We start from the raw sequence: 24,971 nt of genomic DNA on the forward strand, positions 1-24,971 counted from the left end.
GAAGAGGAAGGCAATTTAGGCAAAGGTACCAAATGGACCATTTTAGAGAACCGGTCACAAACCACCCAGATAACAGACATCCTCTGGGACACAGGAAGATCCGAAATAAAATCCATGGAAATATGCGTCCAGGGCCTCTCAGGGACAGGCAAAGGCAAAAGCAACCCACTAGCGCGGGAACAGCAAGGCTTAGCCCGGGCACAAGTCCCACAGGACTGCACAAAAGAACGCACGTGTCAAGGAAGGCCACCAAAAGGACCTAGCCACCAAATCTCTGGTACCAAAAATCCCAGGATGACCGGCCAACACCGAACAATGGACCTCAGAAATTACCTTACTTGTCCATCTATCAGGAACAAACAGCTTCCCCACAGGACAGCGGTCAGGTTTATCAGCCTGAAATTCCTGAAGCACCCGCCGTAAATCAGGGGAGATGGCAGAAAGAATCACCCCTTCCCTAAGAATGCCAACCGGCTCAAGAACTCCAGGAGAATCAGGCAAAAAACTCCTAGAGAGGGCATCCACTTTAACATTCTTAGATCCCGGAAGATATGAAACCACAAAATCAAAACGGAAGAAAAACAGGGACCATCGAGCCTGTCTAGGGTTCAGCCGCTTGGCCGACTCAAGGTAAATCAAATTCTTATGATCGGTCAAGACCACAACGCGGTGCTTGGCTCCCTCAAGCCAATGTCGCCACTCCTCAAATGCCCACTTCATAGCCAACAACTCCCGATTGCCGACATCATAATTGCGTTCCGCAGGCGAAAACTTTCGGGAAAAGAAGGCACATGGTTTCATCAAGGAACCATCAGAATTCCTCTGTGACAAAACGGCCCCTGCCCCAATCTCAGAAGCGTCAACCTCAACCTGAAAAGGAAGAGACACATCCGGCTGACGCAAGACAGGGGCAGAAGTAAATCGGCGCTTAAGCTCCTGAAAGGCCTCAACAGCCTCAGAGGACCAATTTGTCACATCAGCGCCTTTCTTCGTCAAATCGGTCAGGGGCTTAACCACACTAGAGAAGTTGGCAATGAAACGGCGATAAAAATTAGCAAAGCCTAAAAATTTCTGAAGGCTCTTCACAGATGTGGGTTGAATCCAGTCATGAATGGCTTGGACCTTAACAGGATCCATTTCTATAGACGAAGGAGAAAAAATAAACCCCAAAAAAGAGACCTTCTGAACTCCAAATAGGCACTTAGACCCCTTCACAAATAGAGCATTATCACGAAGGATCTGGAATACCATCCTGACCTGCTTCACATGAGACTCCCAATCATTGGAAAAAATGAAAATATCATCCAAATACACAATCAAGAATTTATCAAGATAATTGCGGAAAATGTCATGCATGAAGGACTGAAATACAGAAGGAGCATTAGAAAACCCGAAAGGCATCACCAGGTATTCAAAATGGCCTTCGGGCGTATTAAATGCAGTTTTCCATTCGTCACCCTGTTTAATACGAACAAGATTATATGCCCCTCGAAGGTCAATCTTGGTAAACCAACTAGCCCCCTTAATCCGAGCAAACAAATCAGAGAGCAAAGGTAAAGGGTATTGGAATTTGACCGTGATCCTATTAAGGAGGCGATAATCAATACAGGGTCTCAAGGAGCCATCCTTCTTGGCAACAAAAAAGAATCCCGCTCCCAATGGTGACGAAGACGGCCGAATATGCCCCTTCTCCAAGGACTCCTTAACATAGCTCCGCATAGCGGTATGTTCTGGCACAGACAGGTTGAAAAGTCGGCCCTTAGGGAACTTAGAGCCTGGAATCAAGTCAATAGCACAATCACAGTCCCTATGTGGAGGAAGGGAACTGGACTTGGGCTCATCGAATACATCCTGGAAATCTGACAAAAATTCAGGAACATCAGAAGAGGGGGAAGAGGAAATTGACATTAAAGGAACGTCACTATGTACCCCTTGACAACCCCAACTAGTCACATACATCGATTTCCAATCCAACACTGGATTGTGTACTTGTAACCATGGAAAACCCAGTACAACAACATCATGTAAATTATGCAACACCAGAAAACGACAATCTTCCTGATGTGCTGGAGCCATGCACATAGTCAACTGAGTCCAATACTGAGGTTTATTCTTGGCCAACGGTGTAGCATCAATACCCCTCAATGGAATAGGGCTCTGCAAAGGCTGCAAAGAAAAACCACAGCGCCTGGCGAATTCTAAGTTTATTAAGTTCAGGGCAGCGCCTGAATCCACAAATGCCATGACAGAGAAAGATGACAATGAGCAAATCAGGGTCACAGACAAAGAGAAACTTAGGCTGTACAGTACTAATGGTAACAGATCTAGCTACCCTCTTAATACACTTAGGGCAATCAGAGATAGTATGAGCTGAATCACCACAGTAAAAACACAGCCCATTCTGACGTCTGTATCCCCTCTGTTCCGCTCTAGTCAGAATCCTATCACATTGCATAGGCTCAGGACTCTGTTCAGAGGATGCTGCCATATGGTGCACCACTTTGCGCTCACGCAGGCGCCGATCAATCTGAATGGCTAGAGACATAGATTCGCTCAGACCAACAGGCGTGGGGAACCCCACCATAACATCTTTAAGGGCTTCAGAAAGACCCTTTCTGAAAATTGCTGCTAGAGCGTCCTCATTCCATTTAGTGAGCACAGACCATTTTCTAAATTTCTGGCAGTATAATTCTGCCGCTTCTTGACCCTGGCACAGGGCCAACAAGGTTTTTTCCGCATGATCCACAGAGTTAGGTTCATCATACAATAATCCGAGCGATTGAAAAAATGCATCTACATTAAGCAATGCCGGATCCCCTGACTCAAGGGAGAATGCCCAGTCCTGAGGGTCACCACGCAGCAGAGAAATAACTATTTTAACTTGCTGAGTGGGGTCACCAGAGGAACGGGGTTTCAGAGCAAAAAACAATTTGCAGTTATTTTTAAAGTTTAAAAACTTAGATCTATCCCCGTAAAACAAATCTGGAATAGGAATTCTAGGCTCTAAGGCTGGAGTCTGAACAACATAATCTTGGATACTCTGAACTCTTGCAGCAAGCTGATCCACACGAGAAAACAAACATCCATGTCCGCGCCCAAATCCACCCAGAGATTAAGGGTACTGTCACACAGTGCCATTTTGATCGCTACGACGGTACGATTCGTGACGTTCTAGCGATATCGTTACGATATCGCAGTGTCTGACACGCATCAGCGATCAGGGACCCTGCTGAGAATCGTACGTCGTAGCAGATCGTTTGGAACTTTCTTTCGTCGCTTGATCACCCGCTGACATCGCTGGATCGTTGTGTGTGACAGCGATCCAGCGATGTGTTCGCTTGTAACAAGGGTAAACATCGGGTAACTAAGCGCAGGGCCGCGCTTAGTAACCCGATGTTTACCGTGGTTACCAGCGTAAACGTAAAAAAAACAAACAGTACATACTCACTTTCCGGTGTCTGTCCTCCGGCGTCTCAGCTTCTCTGCACTGTGAGCGCCTGCCAGCCAGAAAGCGAGCACAGCGGTGACGTCTGACGTCACCGCTCTGCTTTCCGGCCGCTGTGCTTACACAGTGCAGAGAAGCTGAGACGCCGGGGGACAGACACCGGAATGTGAGTATGTACTGTTTGTTTTTTTTACGTTTACACTGGTAACCAGGGTAAACATCGGGTTACTAAGCGCGGCCCTGCGCTTAGTAACCCGATGTTTACCCTGGTTACCCGGGGACTTCGGCATCGCTCCAGCGCCGTGATTGCAACGTGTGACCGCAGTCTACGACGCTGGAGCGATAATCATACGATCGCTGCGACGTCACGGATCGTGCCGTCGTAGCGATCAAAATGGCACTGTGTGACAGTACCCTTAGAGGAAGGAAAAAGACAAAACAGACTAAAGAAAAAAAAATGGCTCAGAACTCTTTTTCTTTTCCTTCTTTTGAGATGCATTCAACTCATTTTTGGCCAGTTGCACTGTTATGGACTGGTAATTTAGGAGCGACATGCGACTAGCTCTGAGCAGGTGGTAACTATACAGACCGCAGTTCCTGATCTTAACACACTAGCAGTAGCCGTGGGATGTTCCTGTCACTCCCTGGACACCTCGTCACAGCCGGAGAACTAGCTACCCCTAAAGGTAGAAATAGGAAAGCTATCTTGCCTCAGAGAAAATCCCCAAAGGATAGGACAGCCCCCCACAAATAATGACTGTGAGAGGATAAGGAAATGACATACGTAGTATGAAACATGATTTAGCAAAGGAGGCCACTTCTAGCTAGAAAGATAGTACAGGAAAGAACACTGTGCGGTCAGTAATAAAAACTAGAAAAAGTCCACCGCAGAGATATGCAAAAATCTCCACACCTGACTAAAGGTGTGGAGGGCAAAATCTGCAGCCCAGAGCTTCCAGCTTAGCTGAATAGATCCATACTGATAAGCTGGACAAATGAGCAAAACATAGAATGTGCTGAACAATAAAGTCCACAACAAGTGGACTGCAAAAGCACAAGCAAGGACTTATCTTTGCTGAACTGGACAGAGTGTCAGGGAAATCCAAAAGAGCAGTGACTCCAAGCAGGAACAATTGGCAACTGGCATTGATTGAGGGATAAGGCCAGACTAAAATAGCCGAGCCAGAAAGACGATCAGTGGAAGCAGCTGCTGATGCTAAATCCAATAAGCAGCTATACCACTCAAAACCACAGGAGGGAGCCCAAGAGCAGAATTCACAAAAGTGCTACTTACAACCATCGGAGGGAGCCCAAGAGCGGAATACACAACAATGCTCCCATCCAATTAGCCAGATCCGCTAGTCGGATCCGTCCAAATAATGGATCCGTTGCATCAGTTTTACACAATCTGCGATGGATCCGTCAAGCCAACAGATTGTGACTGACTGCAAAAAACTGATGTGTGAAAAGGGCCTTAGAGAGTAGTCTGTGAGAGGAGAGAGTCAGGAAGAGAGCTGGGGCCGTGCAGACGAGCAGATCTGCAGCTCCTGGAAAGGAAAGAGAGGAACGGAACAGTTTGTAGAGAGGGTGAAGGAGGAAGGAGCAAAGGCGAAGTAAAGAGCTGGAGGGAAGCTGCGACTGAGCTTCCTCCACGCTGAAGTGCAGAATACCGGTAGCCGGAAAACCGAGGTTGTGGGGGTAACTCTATGCCCCACAGCAGAAACCGGCGGACAGTAGATTGCAGGTCGCCTGTCCACCATTAACATCCGAAGGCATAGTAACAGATAGAGACCGGAGTCATCCTGAGAGACCCTGTAAAAAGGCTCAAGTTACCTGCCTTGTGGGTAGTGTCCTGCCAACAAGGGGGACAGAGAGAACTTGAGGACCTTGTGTGAGGCCTAAGGCAGCAAGAAACTACAACGCAGCGCTGAAAGGAAGGCTTGCAACCCCACCTGGCTAGGGGGATCTCAGAATCGCTTCCAAGCCGGCCGGACCATACCAGTACCTGTGATCCTGTACCCTGGACTGTGGCTGCCTTACACCAGAAAAGAGGTAAATAGACGGCAACATTTTGTCCTCTGTTTTCTTACTACACCATCTTTATCTACTACACTGGGAGCCCTGGGGACCCAGCTTCACCTGGGGGAAGCCATACCATCCCTGCTGCCATAACATCACCCCAGTGGACCCCTTTTTAGCGTTGGTCATCCCTGATCGAATACCACAGGGGGCATCAAGAACATTCTTATTCCTAAAACCCCTTTAAAGACCTTTCCTTTAATTTGGACGCCCAGGGCCACGGACCGTGGTCACTGCCACTGTGACCACCTCTTTATTGACCACCCGACCAGGCCCGAGTACTCCTAAGACCTGGGGGGGGCTCCAAACTTGGCATCACGAACAGGATAGACCGACCCAAAAAATTGGGTCCTGTGCGCCTAAGAGACTGCTTTATTGAGAGACTATTGAATTGCTAATTGCCACCAAAACTGCTGCCATTAAAGCTCCATGAGGAGCACAGAAAAAGAAGAAGGGCGTGCCATCGTGGGCGGAGACGAGCTGTGCGGCGCAAAAGCCATGAACGCCCTCTTCAAGTGTTGGTATACCACAAGGACATGTCCATCGGTGAGAGAGGCCCCCTCCTGATCTGCTATGGCGGGAACCAGAAGGAGAAAAAGCCCCACCCCCAGAGAACAGAGCAGGAGCAAGGCTTGTGTGCAGCAGCAGACCCGGAGAAAAAGATGGCGAGTGGTGGCCACCCAGAGGGTGGAGAAGTAGCGGAGGACTGTCCCAGACGATGGGAGGAGGACCCGGACATACCGACGCTTGTGGATCCGGAGCTCTTGGGAGCGCAAGTGGGGGAGCTGAGCCGCCAGCTCCTGAGCACGGAGCTGACTGCAGTATGGAGATGGAAGGCGACCCTGCACTGGAGGAGCCGTGGCCTGTCCTGCGACCAGCGTCCACAACCTCAGCAGCGGAGCAGACCGGCACCGGAGGAATCACATTTGAAGCAGGTATGGAGACCGACCCTGCCCCAACAACTGACCTAACCGCGGCCACCAACAATACCGCTCTGCAGAGCGAAGAGACACTGGTAGGCCCGCTCCCAGCACCATCAGCCTCCCGACCTGGTTGGGATCATTACAACGTTGCCTGGGACCAGGCATCCGGTGTAGACGGGCAGATGAGAGCTCCGCTGAAACCCACAGGCACACCACTGGAGGTGAGCGCAGAGGGAGTTGTATTTCAGGGGACAACCTGGGGGCAGACCTAATCAGGTTCCCTGGGGAGGCCCAACCAGAGGGGTCCTGTATAGAAGTCCTCAGGGTTATGCTGTGCTTGGAAGCGAGGAAAGATCCCTTTAACAGGTAACACATGCATGCAACATGTTCTGACTCCCGGCCAGAAGGGGGAGCTCTGATCCAGTTTGTGGGTGGCTCCCCTATATATATTCTGGCTGGAGGAAGAGTTAGAGAGTAGTCTGTGAGAGGAGAGCATCAGGAAGAGAGCTGGGGCAGATCTGCAGCTACTGGAAAGGAAAGAGAGGAATGGAACCGTTTGTAGAGAATGGGAAGGAGGAAGGAGCGAAGTAAAGAACTGGAGGGAAGCTGCGACTGAGCTTCCTCCACGCTGAAGCGCAGAATACAGGTAGCCGACCGAGGTAGTGGGGGTAACTCTATGCCCCACAGCCCCACAGCAGAAACCGGCGGACAGTAGATTGCAGGGCGCTTGTCCACCATTAACACTCGAAGGCACAGTAACAGATAGAGCCCGGAGTCATCCTGAGAGACCCTGTAAAAAGGCTCAAGTTACTTGCCATGCGGGTAGTGTCCTACCAACAAGGGGGACAGAGAGAATGTGAGGACCTTGTGTGATGCCTAAGTCAGCAAGGAACTACAACACAGCGCTGAAAGGAAGGCTTGCAACCCCACCTGGCTAGGGGATCTCAGAATCGCTTCCAAGCTGTCCGGACCATACCAGTACCTGTGATCCAGTACCGTGGACTGTGGCTGCCTTACACCAGTAAAGAGACGGCAACCTTGTGTCCTCTGTTTTCTTACTACACCATCTTTATCTACTACACTGGGAGCCCTGGGGGTCCCAGCTTCACCTTTGGGAAGCCATACCATCCCTGCTGCCATAACATCACCCCAGTGGACCCCATTAAGCAGCGTCTGTCATCCCTGATTGAATACCACAGGTGGCATCACGAACATTATTTGTCATGATCTCAATGGCAAGAGATCATAGCATCAGCATATATAGGAACTAGCTCTTGGAAGATGGAAACTGAGCTGACCATGAACTAAACCTAACGCACAACTAGCAGTGGCCGGGTAGCATGCCTACGTTGATTCTAGATGCCCAGCACCAGCCGGAGGACTAAATAAAACTAGCAGAGGAAAATATTAGTCCTAGCTCACCTCTAGAGAAATACCCCGAAAGGAGACAGAGGCCCCCCACATGTATTGGCGGTGAATCAAGATGAAATAACAAACGTAGTATGAAAATAGGTTTAGCAAATTTGAGGTCCACTTACTACATAGCAGAAGACAGAAAGGACACTTTCATGGTCAGCTAAAAACCCTATCAAAACACCATCCAGAAATTACTTTAAAACTCTGGCATTAACTCATAACACCAGAGTGGCAATTCCTGTTCACAAGAGCTTTCCAGACACAGTAACGAAACTACAGCTGTGAACTGGAACAAAAATGCAAAAACAAACATGGACAAGAGTCCAACTTATCTAGTAGTTGTCTAGGAGCAGGAACAAGCACAGAGAGGCTTCTGATAACATTGTTGACCGGCAAGCAACTAACAGAGCAGCAAGGTTATATAGCGACTCCCACATCTTGATGGGAACAGGTGAACAGAGAAGATGAAGACACCAGTTCAATTCCACCAGTAGCCACCGGGGGAGCCCAGAATCCAAATTCACAACAGTACCCCCCCCTCAAGGAGGGGGCACCGAACCCTCACCAGAACCACCAGGGCGATCAGGATGGGCCCTATGAAAGGCACGAACCAGATCAGAGGCATGAACATCAGATGCATTCACCCAAGAATTATCCTCCTGGCCGTATCCCTTCCACTTGACCAGATACTGGAGTCTCCGTCTGGAAACACGAGAGTCTAAGATTTTCTCCACAACGTACTCCAACTCACCCTCAACCAACACCGGAGCAGGAGGCTCAACGGAAGGCACAACCGGTACCTCATACCTGCGCAATAATGACCGATGAAAAACGTTATGAATAGAAAAGGATGCAGGGAGGTCCAAACGGAAGGAAACAGGGTTAAGAATCTCCAATATCTTATACGGGCCGATGAACCGAGGCTTAAACTTAGGAGAAGAGACCCTCATAGGGACAAAACGAGAAGACAACCACACCAAGTCCCCAACACGAAGACGAGGACCAACACGACGACGGCGGTTAGCAAAAAGCTGAGTCTTCTCCTGGGACAACCTCAAATTGTCCACCACCTGCCCCCAGATCTGATGCAATCTCTCCACCACAGCATCCACTCCAGGACAATCCGAAGATTCCACCTGACCAGAGGAAAATCGAAGATGAAACCCCGAATTACAGAAAAACGGGGACACCAAAGTGGCAGAGCTGGCCCGATTATTGAGAGCGAACTCCGCCAATGGCAAAAAAGCAACCCAATCATCCTGGTCAGCAGACACAAAACATCTCAGATATGTCTCCAGGGTCTGATTAATCCGCTCAGTCTGGCCATTCGTCTGAGGATGGAAAGCGGACGAAAAAGATAAATCTATGCCCATCCTAGCACAGAATGCCCGCCAAAATCTAGACACGAATTGGGTCCCTCTGTCAGAAACGATATTCTCAGGAATACCATGCAAACGAACAACATTTTGAAAAAACAGAGGAACCAACTCGGAAGAAGAAGGCAACTTGGGCAGAGGAACCAAATGGACCATCTTAGAGAAACGGTCACACACCACCCAGATGACAGACATCTTCTGAGAAACAGGCAGATCTGAAATAAAATCCATCGAGATGTGCGTCCAAGGCCTCTTAGGAATAGGCAAGGGCAACAACAATCCACTAGCCCGAGAACAACAAGGCTTGGCCCGAGCACAAACGTCACAAGACTGCACAAAGCCTCGCACATCTCGTGACAGGGAAGGCCACCAGAAGGACCTTGCCACCAAATCCCTGGTACCAAAAATGCCAGGATGACCTGCCAACGCAGAAGAATGAACCTCAGAGATGACTCTACTGGTCCAATCATCAGGAACAAACAGTTTATCAGGTGGGCAACGATCAGGTCTATCCGCCTGAAACTCCTGCAAGGCCCGCCGCAGGTCTGGAGAAACGGCTGACAATACCACTCCATCCTTAAGGATACCTGTGGGCTCAGAGTTACCAGGCGAGTCAGGCTCAAAACTCCTAGAAAGGGCATCCGCCTTAACATTCTTAGAACCCGGTAGGTATGACACCACAAAATTAAACCGAGAGAAAAATAATGACCAGCGCGCCTGTCTAGGATTCAGGCGCCTGGCGGTCTCAAGATAAACCAAATTTTTGTGGTCAGTCAATACCACCACCTGATGTCTGGCCCCCTCAAGCCAATGGCGCCACTCCTCAAAAGCCCACTTCATGGCCAAAAGCTCCCGATTCCCAACATCATAATTCCGCTCAGCGGGCGAAAATTTACGGGAAAAGAAGGCACAAGGCCTCATCACGGAGCAGTCAGAACTTTTCTGCGACAACACTGCCCCAGCTCCGATCTCAGAAGCGTCGACCTCAACCTGAAAAGGTAGAGCAACATCAGGCTGACGCAACACAGGGGCAGAGGAAAAACGGCGCTTAAGCTCCCGAAAGGCCTCCACAGCATCAGGGGACCAATCAGCAACATCAGCACCCTTCTTAGTCAAATCGGTCAATGGCTTAGCAATATCCGAAAAACCAGCAATAAATCGACGATAAAAGTTAGCAAAGCCCAAAAATTTCTGAAGACTCTTAAGAGAAGAGGGCTGCGTCCAATCACAAATAGCTTGAACCTTGACAGGATCCATTTCAATGGAAGAGGGGGAAAAAATATATCCCAAAAAGGAAATCCTCTGTACCCCAAAAACACACTTAGAACCCTTCACACACAAAGAATTAGACCGCAAAACCTGAAAAACCCTCCTGACTTGCTGGACATGAGAGTCCCAGTCATCCGAAAAAATCAGAATATCATCCAGATACACAATCATAAATTTATCCAAATAATCGCGAAAAATATCATGCATAAAGGACTGGAAAACTGACGGAGCATTTGAAAGACCAAAAGGCATCACTAAATACTCAAAGTGGCCCTCGGGCGTATTAAATGCGGTTTTCCACTCATCCCCCTGCCTGATTCGCACCAAATTATACGCCCCACGAAGGTCAATCTTAGAGAACCACTTGGCCCCCTTTATGCGAGCAAACAAATCAGTCAGCAACGGCAATGGGTATTGATATTTAACAGTGATTTTATTCAAAAGCCGATATCAATACATGGTCTCAAAGAGCCGTCTTTTTTTGACACAAAGAAAAAACCGGCTCCTAAGGGAGATGACGATGGACGAATATGTCCCTTTTCCAAGGACTCCTTTATATATTCACGCATAGCAGCATGTTCAGGCACAGACAGATTAAATAAACGACCCTTTGGGTATTTACTACCCGGGATTAAATCTATGGCACAATCGCACTCTCGGTGCGGAGGTAACGAACCAAGCTTGGATTCTTCAAAGACGTCACGATAGTCAGACAGGAACTCAGGAATTTCAGAGGGAATAGATGATGAAATGGAAACCACAGGTACATCCCCATGAGCCCCCTTACATCCCCAGCTCAACACAGACATAGCTTTCCAGTCGAGGACTGGGTTGTGAGATTGCAGCCAAGGCAATCCTAGCACCAAATCATCATGTAGATTATACAGCACCAGAAAGCGAATAATCTCCTGGTGATCCGGATTAATACGCATAGTTACTTGTGTCCAGTATTGTGGTTTATTATTAGCCAATGGGGTGGAGTCAATCCCCTTCAGAGGAATAGGAGTCTCCAAAGGCTCTAAATCATACCCACAGCGTTTGGCAAAGGACCAATCCATAAGACTCAAAGCGGCGCCAGAGTCGACATAGGCGTCCGTGGTAATAGATGACAAAGAGCAAATCAGGGTCACAGATAGAATAAACTTAGACGGTAAGGTGCAAATGGAAACAGATTTACCAAGCTTTTTAGTGCGCTTAGAGCATGCTGATATAACATGAGTAGAATCACCACAATAGAAACACAACCCATTTTTCCGTCTAAAATTCTGCCGCTCGCTTCGGGACAGAATTCTATCACACTGCATACTCTCTGGCGATTTCTCAGTGGACACCGCCAGATGGTGCACTGGTTTGCGCTCCCGCAAACGCCTATCGATCTGAATAGCCATTGTCATGGACTCATTCAGACCCGCAGGCACAGGGAACCCCACCATAACATCCTTAATGGCATCAGAGAGACCCTCTCTGAAAGTCGCCGCCAGGGCGCACTCATTCCACTGAGTAAGCACAGACCATTTACGGAATCTTTGGCAGTAAATTTCCGCTTCATCTTGCCCCTGAGATAGGGACATCAAAGTTTTTTCTGCCTGAAGCTCCAAATGAGGTTCGTCATAAAGCAACCCCAAGGCCAGAAAAAACGCATCCACATTGAGCAACGCAGGATCCCCTGGTGTCAATGAAAAAGCCCAGTCTTGAGGGTCGCCCCGGAGCAAGGAAATCACAATCCTGACCTGCTGTGCAGGATCTCCGGCAGAGCGAGATTTCAGGGACAAAAATAATTTGCAATTATTTCGAAAATTCTGAAACCCAGATCTATTCCCCGAGAAAAATTCCGGCAAAGGAATTCTCGGCTCAGATACAGGTGCATGACAAACAAAATCTTGCAAATTTTGTACCTTCGTGGCGAGATTATTCAAACCTGCAGTTACACTCTGAAGATCCATTGCAAACAGGTGAACACAGAGCCATTCAAAGGAGAGAAAAAAAAAAAAAAAAAAAATTTCAGCAGACTACTTATTTCACTCCTTTCTCAGCCAAGGATTTTAACCCTTTAGTGGGCCGGTCAAACTGTCATGATCTCAATGGCAAGAGATCATAGCATCAGCATATATAGGAACTAGCTCTTGGAAGATGGAAACTGAGCTGACCATGAACTAAACCTAACGCACAACTAGCAGTGGCCGGGTAGCATGCCTACGTTGATTCTAGATGCCCAGCACCAGCCGGAGGACTAAATAAAACTAGCAGAGGAAAATATTAGTCCTAGCTCACCTCTAGAGAAATACCCCGAAAGGAGACAGAGGCCCCCCACATGTATTGGCGGTGAATCAAGATGAAATAACAAACGTAGTATGAAAATAGGTTTAGCAAATTTGAGGTCCACTTACTACATAGCAGAAGACAGAAAGGACACTTTCATGGTCAGCTAAAAACCCTATCAAAACACCATCCAGAAATTACTTTAAAACTCTGGCATTAACTCATAACACCAGAGTGGCAATTCCTGTTCACAAGAGCTTTCCAGACACAGTAACGAAACTACAGCTGTGAACTGGAACAAAAATGCAAAAACAAACATGGACAAGAGTCCAACTTATCTAGTAGTTGTCTAGGAGCAGGAACAAGCACAGAGAGGCTTCTGATAACATTGTTGACCGGCAAGCAACTAACAGAGCAGCAAGGTTATATAGCGACTCCCACATCTTGATGGGAACAGGTGAACAGAGAAGATGAAGACACCAGTTCAATTCCACCAGTAGCCACCGGGGGAGCCCAGAATCCAAATTCACAACAATTATTCCTTAAAACTCCTTTAAAGACCTTTCCTTTAATTTGGACACCCAGGGCCACCATGACCACCCCTTTAACGACCACCGGACCCGGCCTGGGTACCACTAAGCACTGGCGGGTGCTCCACAGACATTCATGGTCATTGTCATGAACACGTAGCCGGGGGGTCACACTGATCCATGCGTTACCTTTTTGTCAGAGGAACGCAACTCCGCTGCCTCCAATTGTCTGGGCAATTACGCAATTGAGGGACCAGGCCTCTACTGCTTTCACTACTATCAAAATAAAAAAGGGGAGAAGCCAGCGCTGCTTATGGTCAGAACACAATACATAAAGTGCACATGCACATATTGATTTCTAACTGTATTTCAAAATGAGACATTTATCAAACAATTGATCAATACTTTGAGCCACCCCACCACGCCAAGGCATTCTCATAATGGGGCAGCTTCCACTACTAGGCTGGTTGGGAAACCACAGTGAGTGCATGCAGGGTCGTATTTGCCACTAGGCACTTGAGGGCATGTGCCTAGGGTGCCAAGGGGGGGGGGCACCTGAGCAAGTTTATTTTTACGTTTTTTTTTAAGTCTGAGGTCGGCCGGCCGCCCACCCTCCCATCTCCCCACCTTCTTGAAGACATACCCTCCTCCAGCGGTGCCTGCAACTCTGATGGTCTCAGCGCCGGCAGCTCTTCCTGTGCTCAGCGGTCACATGGTACCGGTCATTAAGGTGATGAATATGGACGCGTCTCCACTCCCATAGGCGTGGAGCACATATTCATTACCTTAATGAGCGGTACCACGTGACCACTCACACAGGAAGAAGATGCCAGAGCCTTGACAACAGAGAGAGGTGCAGCAATCGCGCGAGGACTTGGAGGGTGAGCCCAGCCAGAGGCGTATCTAGGGGGGGCGCAGCCGGGCCGCCTAATACGGCGGTCCACAGTGTCTCCACCAGCGGCTGCATTCTGCCGCCCCCCCGGACTGAGAGTTGACTGTTCTCTGTGCCGACTGTCAAGCTGACAGCCGGCACAGAGAAGCTGCAGCGCGCCGGCTCTGCCCTGCTTCCTGCCCACGCTTCCTCTCACACAGACAGCAGCTCCGCTGGATGACATCATCATTCAGTGGCGGCTGAGAGAGAGGAAGGTGACGGAGATGCTGCAACAGAGTGAGTGTGGTGTGTGTGTAACGCTGCGGGGGAATGTGCAGAGAGGTAAATGGTGTTGTGTGTGTCTGTGTGTGTGTAGGGGGAGAAGAGGGCAATGATGGGGAGAAGGCAGTGATAGGGATGATGGGGAGGAGGAAATGATGGAAGTGGTGGAATGGGCAAGGATGGGGAGGAGGAAATGATGGATATGGTGGAAAGGACAATAATGTGGGTGGTGGGGGAGGAGGAAATGATGGAGGTGGTGGAAAGGGCAATGGGGTGGGGGGACAGAGAAGGCAATAATGGAGGTAGTGGAATGGGCAATGATGGTGGTGGGAGAATGCAATGATGGTGGAGGGGGGAGAAAAAGATGGAGGTGGTGGAATGGGCAAGGGTGGTGGTGGTGGAAAGGACAATGATGGTGGTGGTGGAAAGGGCAATGATGGGGATGGTGGGGAGGAGGAAATTATGGATGTAGTGGAAAGGGCAATGATGGGGATGGTAGGGGAGGAAGAAATGCTGGAGGTGGTGGAGGAGAAAATGGTGGTAGTGGAAAAGACAATGATGGGAGTGGTGGGGAAGGAGGCAATGATGGGGGTGGTGGAGGAGAAGGCTCTGATGAATGTGGTGGAAAGGGCAATGTTGGGGTGGTAGGGGAGAAAGCAATGATGGAGGTGGTGGAAAGGGCAATGATGGGGTGGTGGTGGAAAAAAACAATTATGGAGGTGGTGGAAAGAACAATGATGGGGTGGTGGGGGAGAATGCAATGATGGTGGTGGTGGAAAGGGCAATAATGGGAGTGGAGGAGGAAATGATGGAGGTGGTGGAATGGGCAATCATGGGAGTGGTGGGGAAAAGACTGATGGGGAGGAGGAAATGATGGAGGTGGTGGATTGAGCAATGATATGGAGTGGTGGGGGAGAAAGCAATAATGGTGCTGGAGAAGGCAATGATGGAGGCGGTGAGGAGGGCAATGATGGGGTGGGGTAGAGGACAATAATGGGATGCAGTGGGAGGACAATGAAGGGTGTTGGGGATTGGGATGGGAGGAAGGGGGACTTATAATGGACTTAGGAACGGGGAGGTGGAGTTATTATCACTTATATCTAACACAGTCCCTTAGTATAGAGTGTATGTTCCTATTAAGTATAACACAGTCCGTTAGTATGTAGTGTACTCACTTATTATATATAGCACCGTCCCTTAGTATATAGTGTACTCACTTATTCTGTATAACACCATCCTTAGTTACAGTTTCCTCTTTTATTATGTACTAGCTGTACTACCCGGCTTCGCCCGGGGTAATAACTGCTGTTAGCAAAATAGAATGTGTTAACAAAAATGTATTCTGCACAAAAAAACCACAAAACAAATAGATAGAAATGTAATTATTAAAAGGCAAAAACTAAGCTAATAGAAGCATTTTACAACATATATTTCAACACCAGAGATATTCCACACAGATTTAACTAAATTGGCCAAGTAATGTGAAGTAATCTTCTACTACTTATTCGAGAGCCTTTTGATAAACGACATTCTTAGTTTTTCCTTCAGGTGCAAAGACAAACAGATTTTTGGCTGTTCCAACTCTTGAACATGTCACATAAAGTTGACCATGAGAAAAGCATGGAGATTGTAAATCTAAGCTAGCTGAAGAGCCTGGCGTTGCCTGGGCATAGTAAATATCTGTGGTTAGTTATAGCACCTCACTTCTCTTATTTTCCCATCACGCCTCTCATTTTCCCCATCACATCTCTCATTTTCTCCCTCACACCTCTCATTTTCCCCCTCACTCCTCTTATTTTCCCCCTCACTCCTCTCATTCCCCCCTAACACTTGTCATTTCGACCTCACATCTGTCATTTTCTAATCACTCCACTATTTTCCCTCACTCCTCTCATTTTGCACTCACACCTTTTCATTTTCACCTCACACCTCTCATTTTCACCTCAGTATATACATGTTTGTCATCTCCCTTATATATAGTATACACCTGTATGTCATCTCCTGTATATAGTATATACCTGTATGTCATCTCCCCTGTATATAGTATATACCTGCTGTGTGTCATCTCCCCTGTATATAGTATATACCTGTATGTCATCTCCTCCTATATATAGTATATACCTGTGTGTCATCTCACCTATATATAGTATATATCTGTGTGTCATCTCCTCCTGTATATAGTATATACCTGTATGTCATCTCCTCCTATACATAGCATATACCTGTATGTCATCTCCTCCTGTATAAACTATATACCTGTAGGTAATCTGCTCCTGTATATAGTATAAACCTGTGTGTCATCTCCTTCTGTATATAGTATATACCTGTATGTCATCTTCTGCTGTATGTAGTATGTACCTGTATGTCATCTCCTCCTCTATATAGTATATACCTGTGTGTCATCTCTCCTGTATATAGTATATACCTGTGTCATCTCCTCCTGTATATTGTATATACCTGTGTGTCATCTCCCCTATATATAGTATATACCTGTGTGTCATCTCCTCCTGTATTAGACCTCGTTCACACGTTATTTGCTCAGTATTTTTACCTCAGTATTTGTAAGCTAAATTGGCAGCCTGATAAATCCCCAGCCAACAGGAAGCCCTCCCCCTGGCAGTATATATTAGCTCACACATACACATAATAGGTCATGTGACTGACAGCTGCCGAATTTCCTATATGGTACAGTTGTTGCTCTTGTAGTTTGTCTGCTTATTAATCAGATTTTTATTTTTGAAGGATAATACCAGACTTGTGTGTTTTAGGGCGAGTTTCATGTGTCAAGTTGTGTGTGTTGAGTTGCGTGAATGCTGTAGATAAGCCCCTGATGCCGGGGGCCGAAGCTTGTAGGGCCAAAATTAGGTGACAGATTCCTTTTAATGTTTTCCCTGGTCACATGAGCCGCTGCAGCCAATCACTGGACATAGTAGCCCGCATAGTTGAGGAGTGCTGAATAAGAAATCTCAGCGATGGCCAAACTCTAAAGGTACCTTCACACGAAGCGACGCTGCAGCGATAGCGACAACGATGTCGATCGCTGCAGCGTCGCTGTTTGGTCGCTGGAGAGCTGTCACACAGACCGCTCTCCAGCGATCAACTATGCCGAGGTCCCCTGGTAACCAGGGTAAACATCGGGTAACTAAGCGCAGGGCCGCGCTTAGTAACCCGATGTTTACCCTGGTTACCAGCGTAAAATCTAAAAAAAACAAACAGCACATACTTACATTCACGTCCCCCTGCGTCCACTTCCTGACTGACTGAGCGCCGTACAGTGAGAGCAGAGCGGTGACGTCACCGCTGTGCTGCTTTCACTTTCACTTTGCGGCGCTGAGTCAGAGGAGGAAGCAGACTGCAGGGGACGCAATGTGAGTATGTGCTGTTTGTTTTTTTTACATTTTACGCTAGTAACCAGGGTAAACATCGGGTAACTAAGCGCGGCCCTGCGCTTAGTAACCCGATGTTTACCCTGGTTACCAGTGTAAAATATCGCTGGTATCGTTGCTTTTGCTTTCAAACACAACGATACACAGCGATCGGACGACCAAATAAAGTTCTGGACTTTATTCAGCGACCAGCGACATCACAGCAGGATCCTGATCGCTGCTGCGTGTCAAACGAAACGATATCGCTAGCGAGGACGCTGCAACGTCACGGATTGCTAGCGATATCGTTATAATGTCGTTTCGTGTGAAGGTACCTTAAGGAATACCATTCCCCTCGCACACAGCCTGCCTGTGTGACCCCAGAGTGAGTTAAGGTACCTTCACACGAAACGACATTATAACGATATCGCTAGCAATCCGTGACGTTGCAGCGTCCTCGCTAAGCGATATCGTTTCGTTTGACACGCAGCAGCGATCAGGATCCTGCTGTGATGTCGCTGGTCGCTGAATAAAGTCCAGAACTTTATTTGGTCGTCCGATCGCTGTGTATCGTTGTGTTTGAAAGCAAAAGCAACGATACCAGCGATATTTTACACTGGTAACCAGGGTAAACATCGGGTTACTAAGCGCAGGGCCGCGCTTAGTTACCCGATGTTTACCCTGGTTACTAGCGTAAAATGTAAAAAAAACAAACAGCACATACTCACATTGCGTCCCCTGCAGTCTGCTTCCTCCTCTGACTCAGCGCCGCAAAGTGAAAGTGAAAGCAGCACAGCGGTGACGTCACCGCTCTGCTCTCACTGTACGGCGCTCAGTCAGTCAGGAAGTGGACGCAGGGGGACGTGAATGTAAGTATGTGCTGTTTGTTTTTTTTAGATTTTACGCTGGTAACCAGGGTAAACATCGGGTTACTAAGCGCGGCCCTGCGCTTAGTTACCCGATGTTTACCCTGGTTACCAGGGGACCTCGGCATAGTTGATCGCTGGAGAGCGGTCTGTGTGACAGCTCTCCAGCGACCAAACAGCGACGCTGCAGCGATCGACATCGTTGTCGCTATCGCTGCAGCGTCGCTTCGTGTGAAGGTACCTTTACTATGAAGTGTGTACATGAGCCGATATCTGAGCAGGGCCCAGCTCGCAGGGTCCTGAGCCACACACAGAGCATGCGCATTGTAACACTGGCATTCGGCGAGATGCGCACAGTCAGGCAGCACTAGGACCCAGTAGATGTGCACACTGCCGGACGCTCGGGGTGAGAAGCGCCTCCTTTTCCCCTGTAAACAGGAAGTAGAGCGCGGATGGAGCGGCCGGTGTACGGTGTGAGCCGGTGACATGGACATTCTGAAGGCTGAGATAGCGAGGAAGAGGAAGCAGCTGGAGGAGAAGGCGCTGGTCGGGGTGAGGAGCTGAGGGTGGTAGCGGCTGTAGCCGGGGCTCCCAGGAGGCTGCTCACCGGGGCTATGGCAGCAGCTCTTCACATCCTGCCATCATCAGATCTTTCTTGGAGAACTCGGAACCGTTCACTGCTAAACGGCCTCATTCCCCAACAGCGGGTCACACTGCTAATGCCCGGACAGGAGGCTGATGGGGCCGCCACTGCCCCCTACCGGTCATGGAGGGGCGGTCACCCAGTGTAGTCCCCTAGTGTGATATAGGGCCCGGGCACACAGATGAGTGCAGTGTCCGGCTTACCGCCTAGCAGTGATGCCCCTACTGTTACATTAGGGGGGCTGCCCATACCGGTACATTAGGGGGGCTGCCCAGCACTGTATAAGTGCACTACAGGCCCTGGCTGCATCCAGTAGAAAAAGGAAAAAATCTGCAATAAGAAAATACATGAATTTTTGGTCTGTAACTATGGCCAAACACACAGTACCCCATTGTGCTTTAGTCCCTGCTCTAAAATAAAAACAAGAGAAAAAGGATGTGCACTTATAGTGCTGGGCAGTGAGGTCGGTATAAAATCCGCCACCTCTGACTCCTAAAATCTATGCTACATTGGGTACATAGTACGATGCAGGATGTGCTGTAAATATTTTCATAATAATTCTGGAAAGTCCTGAAATGTCCTATAAATGTCTGTTCTGTCCCTGATCTAATGATATCGGCTTTTGGCAGAGATGAATCTGTGCTGCACATTATGTACATGCTCAGTAGGGGGATGTGGAGTCGGAGTCAGGGTAATTCAGAACTGAGAGGTATAGCTTACAGACGCCACAGCACTGCTGGGCAGCCCACCTAATCTAATGGTATGGGCAGTAGCATCTATTGGATCACCAATTGCTGATACTGCACACGCGCGACCGGTGACATTTTCAGACTGAATTTTTTTAAAGGAATTTATGAATAACATAGCATATAATTAACGACAAACTACAAATAAAGATTAAACAACAACCACAGGACCAATTTCATCACCAGGTATCAGTGTAATCAGTAGAACGGTGCCGACCTGACACTGTAGGTTACTGTGCACAATCCTGCTTAGTGACACATCAATGACAGCAATGTTTTAACCCATACCTCAAGCTGTCCTCAGATTACATAGCAAAAACCTGGTGACTGATTCCCTCCAAGTGCATTTAGCAAGTATTCACACCCTTGTGATAAGATTTGTGTGCGTTCCTAAGCTGGCCATATGTTAAAGGTTTTGGATTTTTGAAAAGGCCTAACCGTCGGTGCCATTTCATGAGTCTGATAGATGCATGGCCAATATTGTTTCCTATCTTCATTGGAAGCTGTCATGTTGTTTACATCAATCAGCCTTTTTTATTTATTTACGGTATTTTTCCCCTTTTAACCTGTGACAGTGCTCTAAAATGACAACCTTCATAGAACTATGAATGACAAATCATTCCCAAAACAGCCATCTGAAATCTCTTGTGTTGCTAGGTTTACCTTAGAGGAGAAAGGTGGCTCTGGCAGCGTACTACGATCGTAGAGCAGCAGATTTCATGAAGGGTCCATTGAGCTCTACGGGTATGTGCACACGATAGGTAAATGTTGCAAATTGGATTCCGTGTACTTGTACAGCGTCCAACCCGCAGCGTCCAGCTGTTAGGCTATGTGCACACGATGCGGATTTGCTGCAGATCCGCATTGGATTTTTCCGCTCAGAAACGCAGATCCGCACTGTGATGTACAGTACAATGTTATTCAATGGGGAAAAAAAAAAGCTGTGTGGAAAAATCAGTGCGGAATTGCTGCGGATTTCAAAGAAGTGCATGTCATGGCACCCCTCCGTGTTAAAATTCCGCGGTGGCAAAAACCGCATAAAAACTGCAGCAAATCCACGGCTGCGGATTCTGCCAGGAGATGCGGATTTTGTGCAGAAAATTCTACGTGTGCACATAGTACAGCACAGTGGATGGGATTTCAAGAAATCCTATGCCCACTATGCGTCCAGATGCCTGCGGAGACGGACATGCGGCGCATCTTTCCAGACCTCAGCATATCTATTTATCTTGCTTAGACTCACATCTCCGCAACATAAATTTCACCCATAGAATGTATTGGACACGGTGATTCCGCACAGTTCAATGAACACATGCGGATTCACCTGTGTTCAATAGCGGCAGTGTTGCGTCCATAGCGCTGCCAATTCCTGACTGTGTGCACCTACCCTGAGGCCAAACTGCACATAAAATACAGTTGCGTTTTGATAGCACCTAAAACCGAATATAGTGGACCTAAAGTGATAAATCCCTTGTATTCATGAGGGACTCCACCAATGATTACAGTAATAGCCACTGTGTAAAAATGGCAGCATATTATGAGGAGAGATATAGATAGATAGATAGATTTATTTTATTTTTGTGTTTGTTTTTCAAGCACAAGTAAATGTGCATGCGACATTTATTTCAGGTGAAAACGTTATGTGATCTACGTGCAAAAATGTTACAGAAATGTTGAGCATATACACTGCTATATATAAAGGCTCGCTATAATTATGTTCAGCTTTTTGAGCTTCTTTTACCCGCTTCAGGTTTCCCAAACCGCAAAATTGTTAAAAGATGTTTCCTATCCTTTCTTCAGGTGGGTTCAGTATAGAAAAATAGAAAACATTTCCTATGAAAACATTTACAGCACGTCCTGCATTATACTACTGTACCCAATGTATTATAGATTTTAGGAGTCTGAATGGGTCCTTTTTATACCGATACCACCAAAATGGACACAGACTCCACAGCCTGTGCCAGCAGCAAACTCGCTGCTATATTAGGCCTAGCAAACGCCAATAAAGGTTCTTCAGATAAAATACTACTGGCATTTTCCGGAAACGCCTTTTGCCTGAAAAGCTCAGAGATTAACCCAGCATTTGAAGGATGTCGTGTGCACATAACCCTAAAAATACAGTCAATGCTATATATGGAGTAGGAAATGTGTAGCACAATACAAGGACATTTCCTCTTATTATATCATCCGGCATTATAATGAGATAATAAATAGTGATGAGCGAGTGTGCTCGTTACTCGAGTTTCTCCGAGCATGCTTGGGTGATCTCTGAGTATCGGAGATTCAGATTATGTCGATGCAGCTGCATGATTTGTGTCTGCTAGACAGCTTGAATACATGTGGGGATTCACTAAGGCTACGTTCACATTTGCGGCGTTGGGCGCAGCGTCGGCGACGCAACCAACAACGCATGTACACAACGCAGCGTTTTGCGACGCATGCGTTGTCATAGTAAAGATCAGGAATTTCGGCTCAGGGAAAACGCTCTAATCAGAGGGTGATGTCCAGATCATTATAGCATAATGAGCTAGGAATCTAAAGGGAATGAGGACAGTTTTAGTTGTAACAATCTATTAAGTTAATTATATTTCTTAGAAAAATGCATTGCTTTAATTTCTTTTTGAAGACCTAAACATCTTTTTTTTTTTTCTATTCCAGGAAAGTAAGAAGTATTTTAAACGCAGTGAACTTGCTGAAAAAGAAAGAGAGGCCTATTTTGAAAGATGTGGATACAAGGTATAAAATACCCTTTGCGTCTTGAAAGGATTTTCCGAGATCAGGAAATATTGAGAGAAGAAAGGGGAAAATGCAATAAACTCCTATGATTCCCGCCAGTTTTTGTTCACTGTGTTGCAGTCAATCTTTGTCCTTAGCGGTGTATCCCTGAGGCCAGTGATTGGCTGCAGCAGTAATGTGGATAGTTGGGAATGTCATTGGTGGATACTCTGTCAGTAGGGGATTGATCAGGTAAGTTCTGGGCCTTTTATCATTTTAGAGTGAACTCTTCCCCTTTTAAATCCAAATTTCCGTCATTTCAGAAAACCCTTATTAAATTCTATTCTGTCTTGTCTTCATATTATGATGTTTTATAACATTTCTCTTTGTTTAATCTGTCACAATTGTTAGCCTTTAAGTGAGAAGCCAGCACAAAAGGTAGGATTTGGGAATGCATGCTTCACTTCTGGCTACATTGTCCAAATGGTTTTTGGCTTTATCTTACCTGTGATGACAGAAACCCATTTTGGAAATGACTGCTGTTGATAGTGTGCTGTCATTTGGCTTAAGGCGCTAAGCATGTGATGTCTTGATGTGTCTAGCAGCATTAATATGGACACTGGATAATGGAAGCTTTCCAATTCACACCTATTAAGTTTGTAATAAAATTTATATTTCTCACCATTCCGCACATTTTTAACAATTGTATAGATTGTGACCTTCTAACCACATACATTTCATATCTAATAAGCCTGTACAAAATGTCCTATTTGATATCATCCCATAATGCATTGTTTCTCTATTCTCTCCTGCTCAACTTTTTTAGCCTCTTTGTGATTAAGCAATTTTTTATATTTAGCCAAAACGTTTGTTATTAGGCAGGGAGCAGAATTGAAGATTGATGCTTAATATACTCTATTAGTTTTGAATGCTTTTGACTCCCAAAACTGCATGTGTGTCTAGCCTCTAATTTTGACCCCTTCTTGACATCCGCTATATATAGAGGCAGGTCCGAAATCTGCTCCATCAACCTCAATCAGTGCAAGCTCACATGTTTACATTTCTAGGGAAATGAAAAAATAGCAAGTTAATAAAAAATAAAAAGTATTTACAAATTATAAAAAGCATAAAGTTTGAATCGCTCCCCTTTTCCCAAAACAAAATTACGGTAATGAAAAAAATAGTCACTTCCTTTTTCAATAGTTCTCAAAACAGAAAATTAATTAACCCAATATTAATTAATATATTACCCTGTAAACAACAACCAAAAATCAGAATCTTAAAATCTGTTTTCCGTTCATTGCACTCTTTTCCACAAATCGAATAAAAAGCAATCAAACATGGTATCTACCCTGAAACGGGACCAATAAAAACTATAGCTCACCATATGAAAAAAACAGTCCCTCTTGCTGGTTCAGTAAAGAAAAATATAAGTTGTGGCACTCAGAAAATGGCAACACAAGGAAAATTTTATATATATATATATATTTTTTTTATAGTGAATTGTACTGAGAAATCTCTAGTGTAGAGTTGTATTCTGAAATGGAATTATGAGTACGTCTGCCACCGCACACAGATGACAGGTTTCTCCCATTGTAATCCAATAAGGGGCCTAGAAAAGATCAGCCACTGTAGGCAAAGAACGAAAGCCATGGAAACATTATATAAAATTGTTTGCTCACATGTCCACATCTTAAAGAAAAAAAACTGAAGCAGCCGTCCTTATTGTGTGAAGTATAAATTATGGAGGTTTTGTGTTTTTTTTTGTGTGCATTCTTTGAACTTTAGGTGAAAGGGTAACCTCATTGGATTTCACACTTTAAACATAGAAAAACATTATTATTATATTTTTTTTAAATGGACTGCTTTATCCGTTAACATGTTTTTTGGACTATAAAAAGTGCCTGCGTCTTACATCTCGCACACAGAGGAACTCTGCAGTGCCAGACCTTCTTGTCTGCTAATGATAGGGAAAAATGTTCAAAACCCTACTTGCCCTGATTTCTGCCATCATGATCTTCATAGCAACCTCCTCAATGTGCTCTGCTCTCGGCTCAGTGCCTCCCAGAGAGACTCCTTGCTGTTCCTGAACATCAGTCTTTTTTACTTCTCTATTCACAGGAACATGGGAATATCCTGCATCTTTAGGCTTCATACTGAGCAGCACATAGGCTACACTACCACCC

General features: G+C 46.5%; 1 protein-coding gene across 4 annotated transcripts in view; it reads left to right on the plus strand.

Annotated features, from left to right (window-relative positions):
- The window catches only part of PRPF18 (pre-mRNA processing factor 18), a 65,108-nt gene that overhangs the window by 6,185 nt on the left and 33,952 nt on the right, over positions 1-24,971 (plus strand). Inside the window, exons 1-3 of one of the 4 annotated variants that reach the window (XM_077264616.1) lie at positions 19,052-19,233; positions 22,729-22,806; positions 23,197-23,223. In XM_077264616.1, coding sequence (XP_077120731.1) covers positions 19,168-19,233; positions 22,729-22,806; positions 23,197-23,223 — 171 coding nt within the window. In that variant the 5' untranslated portion in view covers positions 19,052-19,167. Of the gene's footprint in view, positions 1-19,051; positions 19,234-22,728; positions 22,807-23,196; positions 23,224-24,971 lie in introns of those variants that run through there. The other 3 variants (XM_077264619.1, XM_077264617.1, XM_077264620.1) reach the window with 3 other exon arrangements.

Source organism: Ranitomeya variabilis, chromosome 5 (assembly GCF_051348905.1).
Source record: "Ranitomeya variabilis isolate aRanVar5 chromosome 5, aRanVar5.hap1, whole genome shotgun sequence".
NCBI classification, from domain to species: domain Eukaryota; kingdom Metazoa; phylum Chordata; class Amphibia; order Anura; family Dendrobatidae; genus Ranitomeya; species Ranitomeya variabilis.